Source organism: Erpetoichthys calabaricus, chromosome 9, assembly GCF_900747795.2.
Source record: "Erpetoichthys calabaricus chromosome 9, fErpCal1.3, whole genome shotgun sequence".
Classification (NCBI taxonomy): Eukaryota; Metazoa; Chordata; class Cladistia; order Polypteriformes; family Polypteridae; genus Erpetoichthys; species Erpetoichthys calabaricus.
In genome coordinates, this window is record NC_041402.2 from 177,425,415 (window position 1) to 177,445,939 (window position 20,525).

At 42.3% G+C, this 20,525-nt stretch overlaps 2 protein-coding genes across 2 annotated transcripts in view; one reads left to right on the forward strand and one right to left on the reverse strand.

Annotated features, from left to right (window-relative positions):
* The window catches only part of LOC114656856 (40S ribosomal protein S25), a 1,002,297-nt gene that overhangs the window by 878,665 nt on the left and 103,107 nt on the right, over window positions 1–20,525 (reverse strand). The gene's annotated exons all lie outside the window — the stretch shown is intronic.
* Window positions 6,430–20,498, forward strand: ccdc153 (coiled-coil domain containing 153). Its single transcript, XM_028808994.2, has 7 exons — window positions 6,430–6,537; window positions 13,664–13,738; window positions 18,343–18,408; window positions 18,649–18,768; window positions 18,846–18,938; window positions 19,145–19,275; window positions 19,787–20,498. Exons 2-7 carry the CDS (start codon window positions 13,672–13,674, stop codon window positions 19,913–19,915), a joined length of 606 nt encoding a protein of 201 aa, XP_028664827.2. The 5' UTR covers window positions 6,430–6,537; window positions 13,664–13,671; the 3' UTR covers window positions 19,916–20,498.

Sequence of the window (20,525 nt, forward strand, 5' to 3'; positions counted from 1 at the left end):
TCACTTCCAGCTCCACACTCCAGAGACACACTCCTTCCTGTCAAATCACTAATATACATCCATCCATCCATCCATCTTCCAACCCGCTGAATCCGAACACAGGGTCACGGGGGTTTGCTGGAGCCAATCCCAGCCAACACAGGGCACAAGGCAGGAACCAGTCCCGGGCAGGGTGCCAACCCACCGCAGGACACTAATATACATCCATCCATCCATCTTCCAACCTGCTGAATCCGAACACAGGGTCACGGGGGTTTGCTGGAGCCAATCCCAGCCAACACAGGGCACAAGGCAGGAACCAGTCCCGGGCAGGGTGCCAACCCACCGCAGGACACTAATATACATGTATACGCTATTTTCTTCAATGTACTTCAGTTCTGTTTTGAACTCGTTTCTGTAAAGATCCCTATATTGCTTCGTTTTCCCTTTTTTATTTTTAAAAGTACTAAGGGGATTCACCCCCTGCTCGATTCACTCATACACCCCAAGCCCCCCCCCCCCCCCGTCGCACTATGCGCCAACCACTTCGCTTCTCTGCCACTCGCGTTGTGAAGTGGGAGGCTGAATGCACCCCAAGAAGATGCAATCGCTCCTTCGACACCCCCTTTTAAATGGTGATACAATGGGAAACACATAGTTTTTTTTACCTCCTCTTTGCTTGATCAGCTGCTGGATTGTTGCTGCTGCTGGCACGTGATCTGCATCTCACGCGGCACACTTCAGTCATATCACCTATGTCCATATATTCAATCATTCAATCTCTTTTCGCTTTTACCTTTTCATCAATATCACATTGAATTTTGATTCCATGTTTGGAATTACATCGTGAAAACACAACGTATAACTGCCCGTGAGTGAATATCATTTCTTTCTCTCTACAAGAAATGTGTCTGACATAAACATACAGGACTTTTTCAAATCTCTCTGCATAAGCTCTTGTTTCTCAGGGCTTCTGATCCCAGGCGTGGTTACATCGCTTGGCATGAAGACTCTTCTTGCGGGACGTGAAAGTGTCTCTGAGACAATCATGTCTCGTCTCCTTCCAAGATTTTTTTTTTATAATAAAGAGATATGGGGTGGTCACCCCAAACTTTCATATTCCACATTGTGATTATTTCCATATTGCTTCACAACAACCTTTCTATGTGGGGCACTGCAGTTCCAAAAAAGATTGTCTGCCAATTGTCTTTATAGCTTTCTGTTACAAATTCTGGACTCTTTTCCCATTACAGTAGAAGAGCACAAATGTATTGTGTTTGACGACAAGAAATGGAACAGATGCATCTTGGGAAAGTGACTTGCTAAGAATCACACAGAGTGTCTCCAATGAAAAGAGAACTACTTTAGTCATGTAAAAAGATTTTAAGTTTTGGGTTTAGTACACGGTTGAGAACTAAAGACATGAATCTGCTCCACTCTATCAAGCTGAACAATCCTGGACTTAAATTGAATCAGATTACAGTAACAACAACAATTCATTTCTTGCAGAGCCCAAAGAAGACACAAGGAATGCCTTGGTGGGTTTTAACAGGTCCTGTTTTTTTGAAGGTTGGAAGATAGATGCATGGAGTGAATGAGTGAATTGCTCCAGCAAAGCTTCCACTGAATTTGAAATACACTCCATCTAACTTCATACTGCTATACGTGTGTGACTGGGTGACAGCTCAAGAGCTCAGTTGATGGTAATTACCTGCCAAATCAGGAGCTGCTGCTGTGTACTCTTTTTCCCTCTGCAGACAGGAAGACTGATGGCCCTGCCATCTCTGATGTCACTTCTGGTGTCCAACCTCCTTGAACCGCCCCTTCCTGCTGGAAGCGATTAAGACCAGAAGTTTGGCCATCTTAGGTAACTTCAGCTTTAAATTTGGAAAGACATTACTTTGTTGGTCTTTTTTGAAACTCTGTTTTTCTGTTGTAGTTTTCAACAGTATATGGGCATGGCTTACCCAGCTGTATTTGTTCTTTCTCTTTCTTACAGTACTCCTCTATCCATCCATTTTCTGATGCTTATCCAGGTCTGGGTCACAGGAACAACAGTCTAAGCAAAGATGCCCAGACATCCCTCCTCCAACTGAAGTGTTTTCCCAGGCCAGCCAAGACATACAATTTCTCCAGTGTGTCCTGGGTCTACTCTGAGGTCTCCTCCCATGTTGGACATGCCCAAAACATCTCCTCAGGGAGGTGTCCAGGAAGCATCCTAATCAGATCCCTGAACTGTGTCAAGGCACAGATCTGGGGAAGGCTAAAAAAAGAATCCTGTTGCATTAATGGCTCCCAGGAGCACAGTGACTTCCATCATTCTTAAGTGGAAGAAGTTTATAACAACACTAACTCTTCCTAGAGCTGGACAAACTGAGCAATCATGGGAGAAGGACCATATGGTAAAAAAGATGATCAAGAACATAATGGTCACTCTGGCTGAGTGCCAGAGAACCAACAATCTATTGCCAAAAGTATTGGGATGCCTGCCTTTACGCACACATGAACTTTACTGACATCCCATTCTTAATACTCAGGCTTTAATGTGGAGTTGGCCCACCCTTTGCAGCTCTAACAGCTTCAGCTCTTCTGGGAAGGCTTTCCACAATGTGTAGGAGTGTGTTCATGGGGACTTGTGACCAGGAGAGCATTTGTGAGATTAGGCACTGATGTTGGACGAGAAGGCCTGGCTCACCCGCTCTCAGTCTCCGCTCTAATTCATTCCAAAGGTGTGCTGTCGGGTTGTGGTCAGGGCTCTGTGCAGGAAACTCAAGTTCCTCCACACCAACCTCGCTCCTCCAATTCTTTATAGACCTTGCTTTGTGCACTGGTGCACGCGCAGTCATGTTGGAACAGGAAGAGGCCATCCCCAAACTGTTCCCACAAAGTTCGGAGCATTAAGACTGGAACCAAGGGGCCAACCCCAGAAAAACAACCCCACATCATAATCCCCCTTCCACCAAACTTTACATTTGGCACAATGTAGTCAGGCAAGTACCGTTCTCCTGGCAACCGCCACACCCAGATTCATCCATTGGATTGCGTGATTCATCACTCCAGAGGACACGTCTGCAATGCTCTAGAGTCCAGTGGCACGTGGTGGTCTTTACACCACTGCATCCCACTCTTTGCATTGCACTTGTTGATTTCAGGCTTGGGTACAGCTACTCGGCCATGGAAACCCATCCCATGAAGTTCTCTCTCTCTACGCTGCACTGTTCTTGAGCTTTTGGAGGTCTGTAGCTATCAACTCTGCAGAAAGTTGGCGACTTCTGCACACCTCAGCATGCGCTGTCCCCGCTGTGTGATTTTACGTGGCCTACCACTTCATGGCTGAGTTGTTGTTGTTCCCAATTGCTTTCACTTTGTCATAACACCACTAACAGTGGACCGTGGAATATTTAGTAGCGAGGAAATTTCACAAATGGACTTCTTGCACAGGTGACATCCTATCACGGTACCAGGCTTGAATTCACTGAGCTCCTGAGAGCGACCCATTCTTTCACAAATGTTTGTAGAAGCCGCCTGCATGCCTAGGTGCTTGATTTTATACACCTGAATTCAATGATATGGAGGGGGGTCTCAATACTTTTGGCAATATAGTGTATGTGGAAATGGGACAAACTTCCAGAAGGACAAGCATCACTGTAGCATTTTACCTGTCAAGGAATTCCTACTTTGAATATTGTTTACTTCTGTTAATTTTATACCTTAAGATATCCATTGGGTTCATTTGCTTTTGAGTTTTAATTTTGATTCAGGCTTTTATATCTCTGCCATTCTGACAGCACTATTGTTGATTCCCATGTACTTTGAGGTTGAGACCTGTGAATCATGTGTGGACAGCAGGGGGTGCTCCAAGCTCCTCACACCCAACACAAACAGGCACAGCCACAGGTTAAAAGGCAAAGAGTCTATTCTTTTATTTTGGGAAAACTCTTCTTTTATAAGGGTTTCCCACCACTTCAGCCACAAGTACAGCAAGCACAATACAGCACACTCTTTGTCTTTGCCTCTCTCTGTCTCTCACTGCCACCTCCATTCCTCATGCAAGCTTTGCCCTCCTTCTCCCGACTCAGTCTCTCTGATGTGAGGGAGGCAGCTCCTTTTATTTTAGCTGACCCAGAAGTGTTTCCGATCTTTCACACATATGGCCTGTCAGCACTTCCAGGCGACACGGAAATCCCATGATGTAGGGATTTCACAATACTGCAGCTTTCCCCTGGCACCCATATGGGACAAGGTTACAATACAATACCCAGAATGCCCTGTTTGCACCAATGTGGAAATCTGAGCCGGGATTTGCTGCCATCTAGCGTCCTGGGGGAGATAAATCCCTGTATTAGCTGTCTCCCCCTGTCCTTTCTTCCTAAGGGAGTCCTGGTCAGGTAAGGATGCTGGCCGTCCTTCACACATGACTCGCAGGATAAAAGGTCACACGGGATATGATTCCTTAACCAACTACACAATTCGAAAACCATTCAAACCTTCTTGAAAATGTCTCGTTATTTAACTCTCTGCACTCCTTCTGACTTGGTTTTTGTCTTCTTGGCTTAGGTTACCAATAGTTGTTCTCCTGGTACTGAACCTTGCTTTAGTTTTTTTTTAACTATGTCCTTGGCTTCCAGTCACACTCTGGGCATAACACTACTTAACGCTGGGCTTTATGACAGTGTGGTCTCTCCTCAGGAAAAGATACATGGAAACCATCTTGGACTTTACAAAAACATACCTAAAGGACTCTTAGACCGTGAGAAACAAAATTGTGTGGTCTGATGAAACCAAGATTAGCGTCACGTCTGGAGGAAATGAAGCACTGCTTATCACTTGTGCAATACCATTCCAATGGTGAAGCATGGTGGTGGCAGCTTAATAGTGTGGACAGACTAGGAAAGCACAAACGAGCAAAGTACATATATACAGTATCCGTAATGACAACCTATTCCAGAACACTTAGGATCTCAGACAAGCCAAAGGCTTGCTTAGCTTCCAACAGGACACAGCAAAGACAACACATGAGTGGCCTATGGACAATTCTATGAATGTCCCTGAGTGGCCCAGCCAAAGCATTGACTTGAACCCAAACGAACATCTCTGGAGAGATCTATAAAACAGCTGTCCAGTCACAGTCTCCATCCAACCTGACAGAGCTTCAGAAGATCTGCAGAGAGACGAATGGCAGAAAATCTCCAAATCCAGGTATGTGAAGCAAACTCAAGATTACTAAACACTGGAATAGCTAGTTTCAACAGCGTACTGAGGAAAGGGTCTGAATACTTGTGTCAATGGGATATTTCAGCTTTTTATTTTTAATAAAAAAAATAATAAATTATTTTCTCCTGTCAATAATGGAGAACCCACTGCATCCACTGAACAGTATCATCTCCAGACAGAGGAGCAGCTTCAGCAACAGACTGCTGTCACTTTCCTGCTCCACTGACAGACTGAGGAGATCGTTCCTGCACCACACTATGCGACTCTTCAATTCCACCCGGGTGGGGGGTAAACGTTAACATTATTCAAAGTTATTGTCTGTTTGTATAACTGCATTGTTATCACTCTTTAATTTAATATTGTTTTTTATTAGTATGCTGCTGCTTGAGTATGTGAATTTCCCCTTGGGATTAAAAAAGTATCTATCTATCTATCTATCTATCTATCTATCTATCTATCTATCTATCTATCTATCTATCTATCTATCTATCTATCTATCTATCTATCTACACTCTCTTTTCGTGTTGACATTCTGGGATATTAAGAGTTGCTTGATGAGAGGAAAAACAGGCTGCAACATAAAATGTGAAAAACGTGAAGGTGTTTGTGAACTTTTTGAATGGACTGTAATTAAATAACATAATATTAACAAGAATAGGCTTTTAATTATAAACTTGGCTGCAGTGAAAATTTGATGTCACTGCAACCCACCTGGACTAAGCTTGAGACCCTGCATTAGACCATAGCAGCAAATCAAGCAGCAAACACATCAAACATTCTTAATAATGCTTATTTTCTTTATTTCTGTGAACTTTATCCAAATGTTCATGTGACCTGGAGCAGCTCATTAGTTTTTTTTTGACTGGTAGCTGGTTACGAATGAAAATGAATATTTAGATTTCAGAATCTTAAAAAGCAAGTCAGTAAAATCAAGGCAACAGACTATATAACCGTTATGCGCAGCATTTGTCTACCAATTAAGAAACTGACTGGAGTGAAAACTTACAGCTACTGTGGCCATCAAGTTTGAGACCAATTCAATAAAGTTTAAAAAAATACTTGTACTGCATAATGAAGATTTAATACAGCCCCAGCGCCCTCTGTTGGAACAACAATACTGGACGCCCCTTGTATGTACATTTAAAAATCCCCTGCGGGTTACTTGGCAACGTTACACTGTAGCTAAGCGACGGATTGAGTCCCGCCTTCTGGTGCTTCTCATTGGGCAGTTCGAGCCTGACTGCCCAATGGAAGATAACGATTGGCTCTAGAATTCATCCACAGTTCCGCGTCGCACACAAAAACTTTGACAAGGGAAACTTTTGAACTGCAGCACAGTATTCGGTAAAGTATTCTTTTGTCTTTGACTCATGTTGGTTAGAAAAGCAAAGTTCACAATGGGTTGGCGGGGCGACATGTCTTCTTTAAAATTCCCATCTGATTTTATTATCTGGACGAGCTTTTTCCAGTGTGGCGACAGATTGATGACGGAAAGCAAATCTGGGCAGGTTACCAGTCCATGGCAGAGAATACTCATCCAAATCAAACCGTTTATAAAGTTTAAATCTGCAGACGTTGGAATACAGGTGAACATGGTGAGTACGAACAAACGGCCAACAGAGAAGCCGCAGCTAGGGGTCGACGACGCGATGTGAGAAGTCAACTCCAGCCGCGGGATCACCGCCATTCATATATTTTGTTTAACCCCCTATTGCAGGCGCAAGATATTATTATTTGTTAATTTGCTTAGATTTAATTTTGGGTAACCATGCAAAACTAAAACTGTTAAGTCAAGAAGGTGAACTGCAGCATGTGCACCACCAATGGACAGGATTAAAAGTGGACGTGGTCTTAATTGCTTAATATTGGGGCGTCAATTGTAAACATTAACTCGTGATATGTCGAGGGATTAAAACCCTGGAAACGGAGCTTCAAAACAAGACGTTCGTCGATTTACTACATAAAGTGATTGGACGCAAGCGTACTTCTGTGCTGAGCTAAAACTAAAAAAGACGTAATTGATTGTCACAGATTATTATGAAAAAAATGACACTGTACGATAATACGTAGAATATTATTATTTTTCCAAGGCGACTTACAACATTCGAGATACAATTCTGTACATTTCTTTTGGTTTCTCAGTTTGAGTACAGGCAGGTGAAGTGACTTGCTTAGGGCCACACACTGTCATGTCAGTAGCAGGAACTGAAGCAACAAATCTCAGGGTTTGAAGTCCAAAGCCTTAACCACTACACCCCATTAGGGAACAGATTATATTTATTATACTACCTTTAATAATACATTTTATTTATATAGCGCCTTTGCCATGCTCAACACGCTTTACAAAAATTCAGAATGAACAACAGAGAATAAACATTAGACGCAAGTCTATATCCGCCTAAAATGCTAAATAAAGATAAATAAATGAGATTTGAATTAGAATAAGAGAAAATAAACCAACATAAAATACCAAAATAGAAATACTACAAGAAAACCCTGAACAAATAATATTTATATTTTGTGAGATCTCTTTCATGCCTTCATATTTGTAGTACTAGGGTGTTGTACCGTGTTAGCCATTATGAATGTAGAGAAAAGCCAAGCAAAATGACACCTTTTATTGGCTAACTAAAAAGATTACAATATGCAAGCTTTCGAGGCAACTCAGGTGCTTTCTTCAGGCAAGATGTAATCGAAAGCTTGCATATTGTAATCTTTTTAGTTAGCCAATGAAAGGTGTCATTTTGCTTGGCTTTTCTATGCCTTCATATTGTGACTTATTGAGATACAATCAGTTACATTTCTTTTTGTTTTATTTCCAATTGGAGCACATACAGCTCAAGTGACTTGTTCAGGGTCAGAGTGGGATTAGAAACCACAACTTCAGGGTTTGAAGTGCAGTGTCTTAACGCTATGCCACACTGCCTGGCTTTGGACTTAACACCCTGAGGTTGTGGGTTCAATTCCTGATACTGACACTGTGTGACAATAAGCCACTCACTTGACCTGCCTGTGCTCCAATTGGAAAACCAAAAAAGAGAAAGGTAACCAATTGTATCATAAATGTTGTAAGTCATCTTGCATAAAATATAAATGTAAAAATAATTTGTAATGCCAATGCAAATCATCCTGATCACCTTAAGAGAGAGGGTAAACTAAAAGAAGGGTCGGAATGTCATGAACGTTAAATATCATCCTTAACAAATGTGTTTCAAGTTTTTTTTTTTTTTTTTTTTTAAAAAGTGAATTAAGACGACTAATCTCATTAATTTATGGAGGTCATCCCAATTTCTGGGTTCAGCAGAGTTGAAGGCTGTGTCACTCATAAGAGCATTGGGCACAATGATATTACCAGAATTGGCGGACCTTAATGGGAGCTTAGTGTTGGAGGGGGTTACTGATATAGTCAAGTGCAGGGCCAAGTAAAGCTTCTTGCAGCAGAGTTTTAAACCAACTAGTGCTGTGATAAAAGAATCAGTAAGTGTGTCTGCCAGGAGGGAGTTGCAGTAGTCGATGCTGAATGTAATAAAAGCAGTGGCAAGTTTCTCAGAATCAAAAATTGAAAAGGGTGACACTTCAGAATACCACAGCAAAAGCCAAGAACTCGATGGCTACCTTTGAAAGGGTTACATGACTTAACAGAAGCTAAGGGCTAATCACTACCCCTGACAGTACGTAACCTAAATACAGTGGAATCTCGGTTTGTGAGCATAATTCGTTCCGGAAACGTGGTCGTAGTCCAAAGCACTCGTATATCAAAGTGAATTTCCCCATAAGAAATACTGGAAACTCAGATGATTTGTTCCACAACGCAAAACTATTCATATAAAAATGATTAATACAAAATATAAAGTAAAAATACATAAAACAAATTAACTTGCACTTTACCTTTGAAAAGAATCATGGCTGGTGTGAGTGAGTTTCTAAACTCTTGTGGGATTGCACCCAACGGGACGACACACGGAAGAGTGTCTCAAAGCAATCGCAGTCTCACAGCGCTGTAGCAGTTTGCCATAAAACTGAATCCGAAAAGATCGCGGACATGCTATAAGCGCCTGCCGTCGATGGGTGATACAAGGAACAAGGAACATTATAAATGTGCAGGGCCCTGCCTGACTGCTGTGTCTGTGTATAAATAACCACGCTGTTGCTGTTTAAAGCTGAATAAAGCTTGTGTTGCTAAAGTACTGAGACTCAGCTTCGTGTTTTAGGGTGCAAGACGGGGATACTCAGCAGACAAAGGGTACACAGTACATACTACTCGTACTGCAAGACCTCGTTCGTTTATCAAATGAAAATTTATTAAAAATTTTTGCTCGTCTTGCAAAACACTCGTAAACCAAATTACTCGCAAACCGAGGTTCCACTGTATAGCTCCTTTTTACCCTGAATTGGTCAACACCAGTACAGAGAGTGGATGGAGAAAGGGAAAAATGTAGTTAATAAGTTGCAATAGCAGTTGTGTTACTTAGATCAGATCCCTGGGCTTACAGCAGAAGTTGTTAAAGAGATAGAAAATTATAAATGATTCTCATGTGTTGCTAAAGTACTGAGACTCGGCTTCGTGTTTTAGGGTGCAAGACAGGGACGCTCAGCAGACAAAGCGTATACAGTACATACTACTCATACTGCAAGACCTCGCTCGTTTATCAAATGAAAATTTATTAAAAATTTTTGCTCGTCTTGCAAAACACTCATAAACCAAGTTACGCGCAAACCGAGGTTCCACTGTATATACAGTTCATTTCATTAAAAATCATTGGCTATTGCTAACTGTCAGTAAACAACATGACAACTTGGAACATGTTAATCTTAAAGTCCCAAGCTTTCATTTCACACATTTTTAACAAGCATATACACACTGGTTTGTTTACCTAACCTGAAATATCCATCCATCCATTTTCCAACCCACTGAATCCGAACACAGGGTCACGGGGGTCTGCTGGAGCCAATCCCAGCCAACACAGGGCACAAGGCAGGAACCAATCCCGGGCAGGGTGCCAACCCACCGCAGGAACACACACAAACACACCCACACACCAAGCACACACTAGGGCCAATTTAGAATCGCCAATCCACCTAACCTGCATGTCTTTGGACTGTGGGAGGAAACAGGAGCGCCCGGAGGAAACCCACGCAGACACGGGGAGAACATGAAAACTCCACGCAGGGAGGACCCGGGAAGCGAACCCAGGTCTCCTAACTGCGAGGCAGCAGTGCTACCCACTGCGCCACCATGCCGCCCTAACCTTAAATATATAGACTTTTAAACAATGCCACAAAAGTCCACTCTTTTAACAATTTTATACTTATTTTCTCAGAATTCCTGTCTATGTCTATTCTGCATACACTCCAAAATTTTACCTAATCCCAGATTTGACAGTCTTGGAAAAAGTCATCCTGAATATTAATGATCTAATGAGGCCATTTGTACCCGTCTGCTATTTCAGTTACAGAACATCTTCAACATGAGCTCTGAGCCAACAAGTTAAAGAGTCATTATCACAATAATTTTAAAATAAAAAGACTGAAATAAAATACACATGTCAAATATTGTGAGTCATATTTAGCATACTGAAAAAGCACAATTTTCCAACAGCATTACACCAAGGTACAGGGGTTCATCCCAAACTGCATGACTTTAAAATAGTATAAAGGATCAAGTGTGAATGGATACCTGGGGCTGCCAGATGTTGCTTTGTTCAGGTGACCCTAATACTTTAATGAGAACATTAAACCAAAGTAGAAAAGAACAGGCTGTTGAGCCCAACAAAGCTCGACAGTCCTATTCACTTAATTCTTCTAAAATAATATCAAGGTCTCTAAAGTCCTGCTATCTACCACAGTACTTAGTCACTTATTCCATGTGGCTGTGGTTCTCTGTGTAAAGAAAAATGTCCTAATGTTTGTGCAAAATTTACCCTTAACAAATTTCCAATGGTGTCTTTGTGTTCTTGATGAACTCATTTTAAAGTCACAGTCTCAATCCACTGCACTAATTCCCTTCATAATTTTAAACACTTCACTCACGTTACCTCTTAATCTTCTTTTGCTTAAACTGAAAAGGCTCAGCTCTTTTAATATTTCCTCATAACTCATCCTCTGTAGCCCAGCAGTCAGCCCAGTTGCTCTTCTCTGGACTTTTTTGTAGCCTGGTGGCCAAATCTGCACACAGTACTATAGATGAGGCCTCACCAATGTGTTATAAAACTTTCAATGGCATAGTAGAAACCTTGGGATGGGAGTACATGCAACATGTACAAATGGAAGCAGAAGACATTTAGTTTGTCATTTGGAGGTAATCAGTAGTAAAGTGTCACTGCAATGGAGCTAGAAGAACTTGAGGTAAGTGCTATAGAATGAGAGGATATGGGAGGAACAGGGTGGAGAGGCACCCCACTAGATAGTTAAGCCAAGTCCACACTTATGTGATTTTGTTTAAAAGCACAGACATTAGTCTACACTTTTACCTTTTTAAGCCCTGAAAACAGAGGTGTATGAAAACGCTCCCCAAAGCTCTATACATCTGGAAAAACCTGCCTCAACATTGCAGTGTGGATGCGTGAATAAACAGTTTTGAAAATTCAGATTCTAGTCGTGCTGTGATTGGTTCATGCTTATTACGTGGCCCTTCCCTGATTGGACTCTGTACAACAAAACATCTCATCCCTTTTACAGACATAGAGGAGTTTCTTTCCATGGCGTTTGTTACATTGATTGCCTGTATGTGTCTAAACTGCATTTTGTACAGTGTCTGGGACAACTGGCATCCTTACCGGCTGGGATGCCTTCATAGTGTAAGGACTGGGGGAGAAAGCGTGCACAGGGCATTATGTCTCCTGGATCGCTAGATGGAAGCCCCCCTGGATTGCAGAGGTGCCTCAGACTCCCACAGGGCATGCTGAGAGTTGCAGACTGAGCCGTGTTGGATCCCATGAGTGCTGTGGGACTGCACAGCCCTAATTCTTTGGGCTTCCGGACCATACTAACGGGCCACTGGAAGTACTCCTGGGTGCAACATAAAAAGAGGCCCGCTGCCTTCATTCAGAGAGCCAGAGTCAGGAGGTGGAGGACACTGCTTGCTGGAGTAGGAGTGACGGCAGAGAGAGAGTTGCAAAGTGCTTTATTGTGGCTGTGCTTTGTATCGGTGCTTGGTGCTGTGGGAAACACTTGCCTGAATCAGGTTGCCCACAAATAAACACTCTTTTGTGCTTTTACCCATGTGTTCAAGCTTGTGTGTGCTCAGTTTAGGGAGCTGGAGGGCCCCCTACAGGCCACAATAGTTTGAATGCCATTTAACAAGCCCAAAAAAAGGCAAATCATTTACCAGTCACTACAGTTTTGTGATAAATCTCGTGGCCAATGGTGTAGTCATCCGTTCAAGGAGGACATTTCCTCTACCTATTTCCTCTGATGCATGCATGTCTAGTGTAGGCGAGCGGCCACATTATAAACATTTTTCATCAATCAATTGTGGGCAGAAATACTTTTGTAAATTATATGAAAATGTTAGTGTGCATGAAGATTATTTTTGTTTAAAAATGCCATTTTTAAATGAAAAAGTTGTAGTGCGGATGTAGCCCTAATGACAACTACTCTGGACTAGATAGGCCGTGGTAGACCTGTGGTGTATGGCTCTGCTTTTGTTTGTGCTTTCCTCTTTTTATTTTCCATACCTTAGGCTTCTTTTCAAGAAGAGTAAAGTATGTCACCCTTTCTCTATGACAGGGTGTCAAAGTTGCATCCAAGAGGACCACATTGGTAATTGTAGCCAAACACTGCTGGTAACACAATATACTACTTATGACTTCATTTTAATCGATTTGATTATTTTAAGATTTACAGTCCTTGTTTCTTTTTTTCTTAACCAGCAGCCAAAAAATAACATACAACATGAGCCAACAGGTGACCAGCTATCTTGATTCCATTTGTGTCTATCACAAATATTTGAAAAGGAATAAGTGAACCTCTGAGGAACATTAATCTGCTCCATGCCTCAAAATGATTGGATGGTGATCTCAGAAAAAAGGAAACTCAACAATTTTGGAAATAAAGAAAAGAACTAACAAGCCATTGAATTAAATTATTTGTTTCATTAATAGTATAAAGAAATAGGTAGGAATAAAAATCATGGCCTTCCAAGATTTTAATTTTGCTGGCTCACTGGTGTCTCATTATTGTTTGGCTGCCAGTTAAGGGAAACAAGAAAGAGTTAAGAGTTTGAACCTTAGGAAGCAAATCATTTAAATTCAGGCAAAAGAAGTGTGTTAAATGAGCAGTGATAACTGGGTAAGAACGTGGCTAGAACAAAACCTGCAGCCATTGCTGCCCTCCAGCATTGGAGCTTGACATGCCTACCTATTAAACAAAGTCGACAAGCCACTTCCACTGCCGCCGGGGTGGTCTGTCGGTTTACTCATTTGTGAGTTTTACCTCTCTGAAATGACTTATTCTTTTCACACAATTTTAGAAGCAAGCATGCCTCCCAAAAAGAAGGGGAAAGAGAAGTCCAAGGGCAAGAAGGAGAAGAAGAAGCCAGCAGATGGTAAGTGTGCTCCATGGTTCACTGCAGAACTGCAGACTGTCAAGCACTCCTCATCCTCATCTATGACTTCTTGCTCAGGCTCAAAGCTGTAGTCTTTTGGACCTTAGCAGGAATCTGGAATGTATGATTACCTTACCATACACTTTAATTCCTCCTGCCCCTAGTGGGACATCGGGCAGCAAGCGATGACCATTGAGCTCTGTTACTGGTCAGTTGAGTTGTTTCTTCCCAAGTTACGCCATGAGCTTGGAGGTCTTGTCGTAATGTTGCTCGCCAAGTCTTCCGGTGACATCCCCACCGCCGCTGTCCTTCTGTAGACTGTTTAGCCCTTTTCAGTTTAGTATTTCCTTATTTGTCACATGATCCAACCATGTGACCTTAAGGAGTCTCCAGAGACAATTTTGGTGGAATACTTCAAGTTTGAGAGCTGTTTTCACTGTCATGGACCATGCCTCACTGGCATAAATTGCAGTGGGTAAAATGATTGACTTGTACAACGCAATCTTCAAGTTTAGTGGTAATGTGTGTGATTTCCGAATGCTGTGCATTTTCTGGAAAATGTCCACTACTTTACGAAGTCGCATCTGGACATCAACGTCGATAGTTCCATCTCGTGCTATGCAGCTACCCAGATAGGTGAATTTGTCAACTTTCTTTAGAGGGGTTTGTTTCACAGCCACTGGATGGGTGTTTGCGTTGGTTCCTATTCTCCTTATTTTTGGTTTGTTGCCACTCAAACCCAATTCCAGTGATGCAGCCTTGTTGACAGAGTTGCTAGTCATGGTGTGCAGCATCAGGTCATCCTCCGCTAGCACAGCAATGTCGTCAACAAAGTTGAGGTCAGTCAGCCTATCTTGCTCATCCCACTGGATACCAAATTTTGATTTCTCCATCGCTTTATTTAGTGTATAGTCCATGACAATAACAAACAAGAAGGGTGAGAGGATGCAACCTTGTTTTAGCTCCAGTCAGTATTTTGAAGAATTGGTGTAGCCTGTGTGGATTTTGATGCAGCAACTTGTGTGAATGTGTGATTACTTATCTCAAAATACAACATAACATGACATGCTCAAGCCTGCATACTCAAATGCAGCATTGTGGGAGGCCCAAACCAATACCAGCATCACTGGGCATAAGGCAGGAAACAGTCCTGGCAGAGCACTAGGCCCAATCATGCACATACTCACACTGAGACCAATTCTGAATCACCAGCTAACTCTAATCTACATTTCTTTGGGAACGTGTGAGGAAAACCGCAGAACCCACAGCAAAGCCCACAGAGATATGAGGAGAAAATGGAAACTCCACAGAGGCACTGAACCCCAGATGCTTGATCTAAGAAGTGACAGCGCCAAGCCCTACATAACCACACTGCCCCCCTCTAAACATAATTTAATTCACTTTCTAAACACATTTCCGAAAAACATTTCTTTGAACTCAATTATGATAAAATAACACCAAATGGTCTCTGGCTTTATATCCTCTCCCTCACCATCCACTGACTCTATTCCCACTCCATTCATTAATGTCAATGTATATAATGTACGAGTCACACAGGGGCCCCGTGACCCTTCTCAGTACAGACACCATCTACCAGTGTGTCACTGGCCATGTCCCAGTTCAAATCCTAACCCAGCCAGTCTGAAATTCTTCCTCTACTTCAACTACTGATGTTTAGTCTGTGTTATCTTCTCCCATCAAAGAAATTAACTGTGTATGGCAGCTCACCTCACCTTCTTGTTCAATATTTTCTTATTATTATTCAGACCCTTCAAATTCTGCACACTTTATTGTGTAGTAGATTCAATTTCAAATGGATAAACTTGTCACTTTTGCCCAATAATCTACCCTCAATAACTCATAACAACAAAGTGAAAACATGTTTTTTAGAAAAATTTTGTGAATTTATTGAAAATCAAAAACTGAAATCTCTACATCATAGAAGTATTCAGACTCTTAATTCAGTATTTTGTAGAAGCCACTTTGGCCGCATTACAGCTACAAGTCTTCTTCAGTAGGTCTCTACAAGCTTTGCTCACCTGGATTTGGACAGTTTCTCTTATTCTTTCTGACAGATCCTGTCAGACTCCATCAGACTGGATGGGAAGAGTCTATCCCTCGACAGATGTTCTATGGGGTTTAAGTCTGGGCTTTGGCTCAGCCACTCAAGGACTGTCAGATATCTGTCCTGAAGCCACTCCAGCATTGTGCTAGGCTGTATGTATGCCCTGGATCATTGTTGTGCTGAATGATGAACTCTCATCCCAGTCTGAGGCTATGTGAACTCTGGAGCAGATTTTCTTCAAGGACCTCTCTGTATTCATTCTTCCTTCAGTTCTGATCAGTCTCCCTTCCCCTGCACCCCCATAGCATGATGCTGTCACCACCATGCTCCACTGTAGGGATTGTATTGGACTGGTGATTAGCAGTGCCTGGCCTGCCCCAGACATACTGCTTGGAATTCTACTCAGAGGATTCACTTTGTGTCTCAACAGACCAGAGAATCGTTCTCTTCAAGCTCTCAAGAGTCCTTTAAACTGTCATATGCTGATAACTCATGACTGGATTTCATCTAGGACCTCTACCATAAGCTGCTTATTGATGCAGTGTTGCTGAAATGGTCTGACTGGCTCTCCTATCTTGTCGGAGGACTTCTGAAGTTCTTTTAGAATGACCATTGGGCTATTGGTCAGCTTCCTGACCAAGGAACTCCTCATGCCCAGTTACTCAATTTGGCTGGAAGGCTAACACTAGGAAGAATCACGGTGGTTCCAAACATTTTCCATTTCACAACTATTGAGGCCATTGTGCTCCTGGGAACACATAAAGGGTATAGAAGTAGATTTATCTCCTTGCCCTAATGTTTTCCTCACCACAGATTGATTATGGAGATCGAGAGAGTTCCTTGGACTGCATGGCTTGGTTTTTGTCCAGACATACAGTGAGAAATGTGGACCTTCTATATGCAGATACATGTGTGCCTTTCAAAGAGATGTCCGACCAATTCATTTGGCCACTGGTGGACTCATCTCAAGTTCTCGGCACATCTCAAGGAGAATTAAAGCAAACAGGAGGTACCTGAGCACAATCCAATGTGCTATGAATGAGAGACTTCAGTTTATGATGTTTAATACATTTGGAAAAACCTTACTGAGCATGTATTGTCACTTTTTCATAATGGGTTACTGAGAATAGACTGATTAAGAAAACATGGCATATTTATCCACTTAATACTAATTTTTATACTTTTTTTTCTCGTTATTCTATTTATTGCTTTGTATATTCTGTATTTATCTGTTCATGTGTTCTGTGCAGAAAATATTTATATGCAATGTTACATACCTGTATATCCTGCTGTTCTGTTTGTGACTCTGTGAAGCACCTTGAGCATGGGAAAGGCACTATATAAATAAAATGTATTCTTTTGCTATTATTAAATCTACAACAGATAAAGCGTGCAGAAACTGAAGGGGTCTGAATACTTTCATAACCCACTACATGCGTGGGGTTCTTACCAGTTCAGTCACTGCCACCCTGTATTATCACTGCCACTTCATCAAGTCCCTGTGTCACACATTTGATTCCTGCTATTTCCATAAACCCCCTTCTGTTTCAACTAGTGACTCAAAAATGTGTTTAAGCATCCAGTCACTTCCAACACAGATTCCTAGTATATCCCTGAATCTCATTCAGTTTCATTCTATCTCCTCTCAGTCTTGTCCCTCATCATTCATTCAACCCCTGTGTCATTTCTAATGGTGTCCCCGATCCTTTCCCAGCTTCATATAGAAACACTATGGGATATAAAGGAGAAAGTGTCCAGTGTAGTCGTGTCTTTTCCAGGGTCTTGAAATTAAGCTGCTACTGAGTTGGTAAGGTAGGATCAGCAGGAGTCAAATGCATACAAAAAAAAATTTCTCAGTCCAATAAAAAAGTTTGTTTTAAAATGGTTCAGTGAAAATTCAAAGCAAGACAGGTCAAAAGTTGTTATACACACAGAATTAAAGGCAAAAGGGAAAATGTTTCTTCTACAAACTTAAGCTTTTACTTGTTAAAACTTAAGTTGCTTTCTATACTTAACGGTTGTGTTATTTCTCTATGGCAAACTTATCTGAGCTTTACTTAATATATTCAGTACCTTCTGTATGTATGGCACGGCACGTTGAATATGGCGTGGTCTGGAACTGTTTGCCCTCCATGTCTCACCCACTGTAAGGCAGATCATAAACTGGGACTAATCTGTAGTCAGAGGGACAAGAAATAGTTAGAATAGATAGATAGATAGATAGATAGATAGATAGATAGATAGATAGATAGATAGATAGATAGATAGATAGATAGATACTTTATTAATCCTGATGGGATTTTCCATTATAGTTCAGTTTATGGGGGTTTTATTAGAATCTTCCAAAGGCTATGCACTAAATATAGAGGCACACATTTAAACACAACTAAGAAAATACTTCTATCAATTTAACATATCCTAAGTAACTAATAAGTGGCTCTTAAATCCAGCTTATGTTTTTGTGGTCTATATAGAAACCTTTGCTTGCACCTGTGCTTATTTTATCGATTCCTTTTTTATTTTTCTGAACCAACAACAGGGAATAGCCTGGAGGAGAAATACAGACGCAGCACCCTTGATGTGGAGGTCCTGAAGGACCACCTTGGTAAGTGGATTCACTACTGTGGAAATGCCACATTTGCACATAGCCTGGTCATAACTGAGCCACAGCCCAGGCATATTGAATTCTGGTCAATGTCTCTTGACTTCCTGGATGGGATGTCATTTGTCACCAGCTTCTCATCTTCCACTTACATCTTCCTCTTCTGTAAATGACTCCATCCATCTACAAGATGTTGCTGAGCAGGGTAACTGAGTTGTGTCCCATGTGTCTCTATCTGTCCAGCCCTGCGGCGGGATATTGCAAGGCAAGCACAGGCGTGCAGTCATGAGTTGAAGACAAGGCTGAGTTCACTGGAACAGACGCTGGGTGAGGAGCGGGATGACAAGAAAGCTATCAGTGCAGGTGGGTAGCGGTCCACTGAGAAAGGAGAGCCTGCCTTTGTTGCCCCAGTGTATGACCTTCTCTGTGTTTCACTGCAGACCTGACCAGACAGTACAAAACGATGCAGACAGAAATGGGGGTCAAAGTTCACCAGCTGGAAATTGAAGTCAGCCGACTACGTCAACAGCTTGGTAGGTTCACACCACTTTGTGGCATGGGGTGCTCTTCTCTCTCGATATGTTGAAGTACACTCACACCCATGTGAATTAGATAGACATTTATTACTGTGATAATAGTAACTGTTGACCAAGATTGAATATGGGTGCTTTCTAACATGACTAGTGGCCAAGTTCCTTTCTTCAAATCCTGGAGTGATGCTGCGGTTTTGTCCTCTTAGCTGCGTGCCAAGAATCTCTACAAAATGAGCGGCAGGAGCGAGAACGCATCACCCAGGAAAAGGATGCTACCATTGCTGAACTTCAAGGAAAGATAGACAACATGGAGACGGAATATGAGAAGATCCTTCATGTGAGTGGTTGGCCGGACCCAGACTAGCTGATGTGCACCTGTTCCTAGACAGACAGAACTTTGCATTCAGGGACCTAGTTAACACTGTAGGATTTTTAGGGGGCGTATGAATGTATGGGGGGGGGGGGGGGGCGGCACGGTGGCGCAGTGGGTAGCGCTGCTGCCTTGCAGTTAGGAGACCCGGGTTTGCTTCTCAGGTCCTCCCTGCGTGTAGTTTGCATGTTCTCCCAGTGTCTGTGTGGGCTTTTTCCCCACAGTCCAAAGACATGCAGGTTAGGTGGATTGGTGATTCTAAATTGTCCCGAGTGTGTGCTTGGTGTGTGTGTGCGCACCCTACAGTGGGCTGACGCCCTGCCCGGGGTTTGTTTCCTGCCTTGTGTTGCCTGGGATTGGCTTCAGCAGACCCCCGTGACCCTGTAGTTAGGATAGAGCTGGTTGGATAATGGATGGATGGATGAATGTGTGGCAGCCTCAATGAGACCAACACATGTTGTGACCTCTTGCCTTGCAGGACAGTCTAGACAATCTTCTGTCACGTCTTGCAGATACCAAGATGAACTGGGTAAAGGTGAGCACAGCCTTGCATTTGGAGTACAAACACAAGCTGGCTGACTTTGGGCTCAACCCATTGGATATCTGAGGAACACCTGGTTTGTAGTATTCAAGAGGAACCACCAGATGTCACCCCTGCTTACAAGAGAATTAAAAAGAATATCAAAGGCACTGAGAGAGGAGGAGCCCACGTGATGCACATTGGGCAGACTAAAGAGGAAACAGCCTGTCACACACATATTTGCTGCAGTCACAAATTCTTCTTGGTTTTATTTACTCAGACGTCGTGGATAATGTGGTGGCACAACAGACAGCAATGCTTCCTCATAGGGTTTGGACACCCATTTCAGTTTTCCTCTAAAACCTTCATTGCTATAATTTGCACTTCATAATGGGCCACCCAGGTCAGGACTGCAGCACTGTAGGCTAATCAAGTACCCACACTCTCTCTGCTTATGCAGCCACGCTTTTGTAATCTGGGCAGAATGTGTCTGTATATACAGGGGTGGGAAAAAGTAAGTTTACTGTAGTTCGTATGGAAAAAGACATGCAGGTTATGATTGCTACTACACTAAAGCACACTTCAATAAGAGAAATAATACAATAACAAATAAATGATAATACAAGAATAAACTGTTTAATGTACTCACAACTGTAAACCTACTTTTGTCTACCCCGTGTGTGTGTGATTTTATTTA

What these genes read in the sequence shown, in the direction of transcription:
- ccdc153 (XM_028808994.2), top strand. Translation starts at nt 13,672, where the DNA reads ATGCCTCCCAAAAAGAAGGGGAAAGAGAAGTCCAAGGGCAAGAAGGAG. An exon ending in CAAGAAAGCTATCAGTGCAG is followed by an intron (nt 18,769 to 18,845) that starts GTGGGTAGCGGT and finishes GTTTCACTGCAG; the next exon opens with ACCTGACCAGACAGTACAAA. An exon ending in AATATGAGAAGATCCTTCAT is followed by an intron (nt 19,276 to 19,786) that starts GTGAGTGGTTGG and finishes CTTGCCTTGCAG; the next exon opens with GACAGTCTAGACAATCTTCT.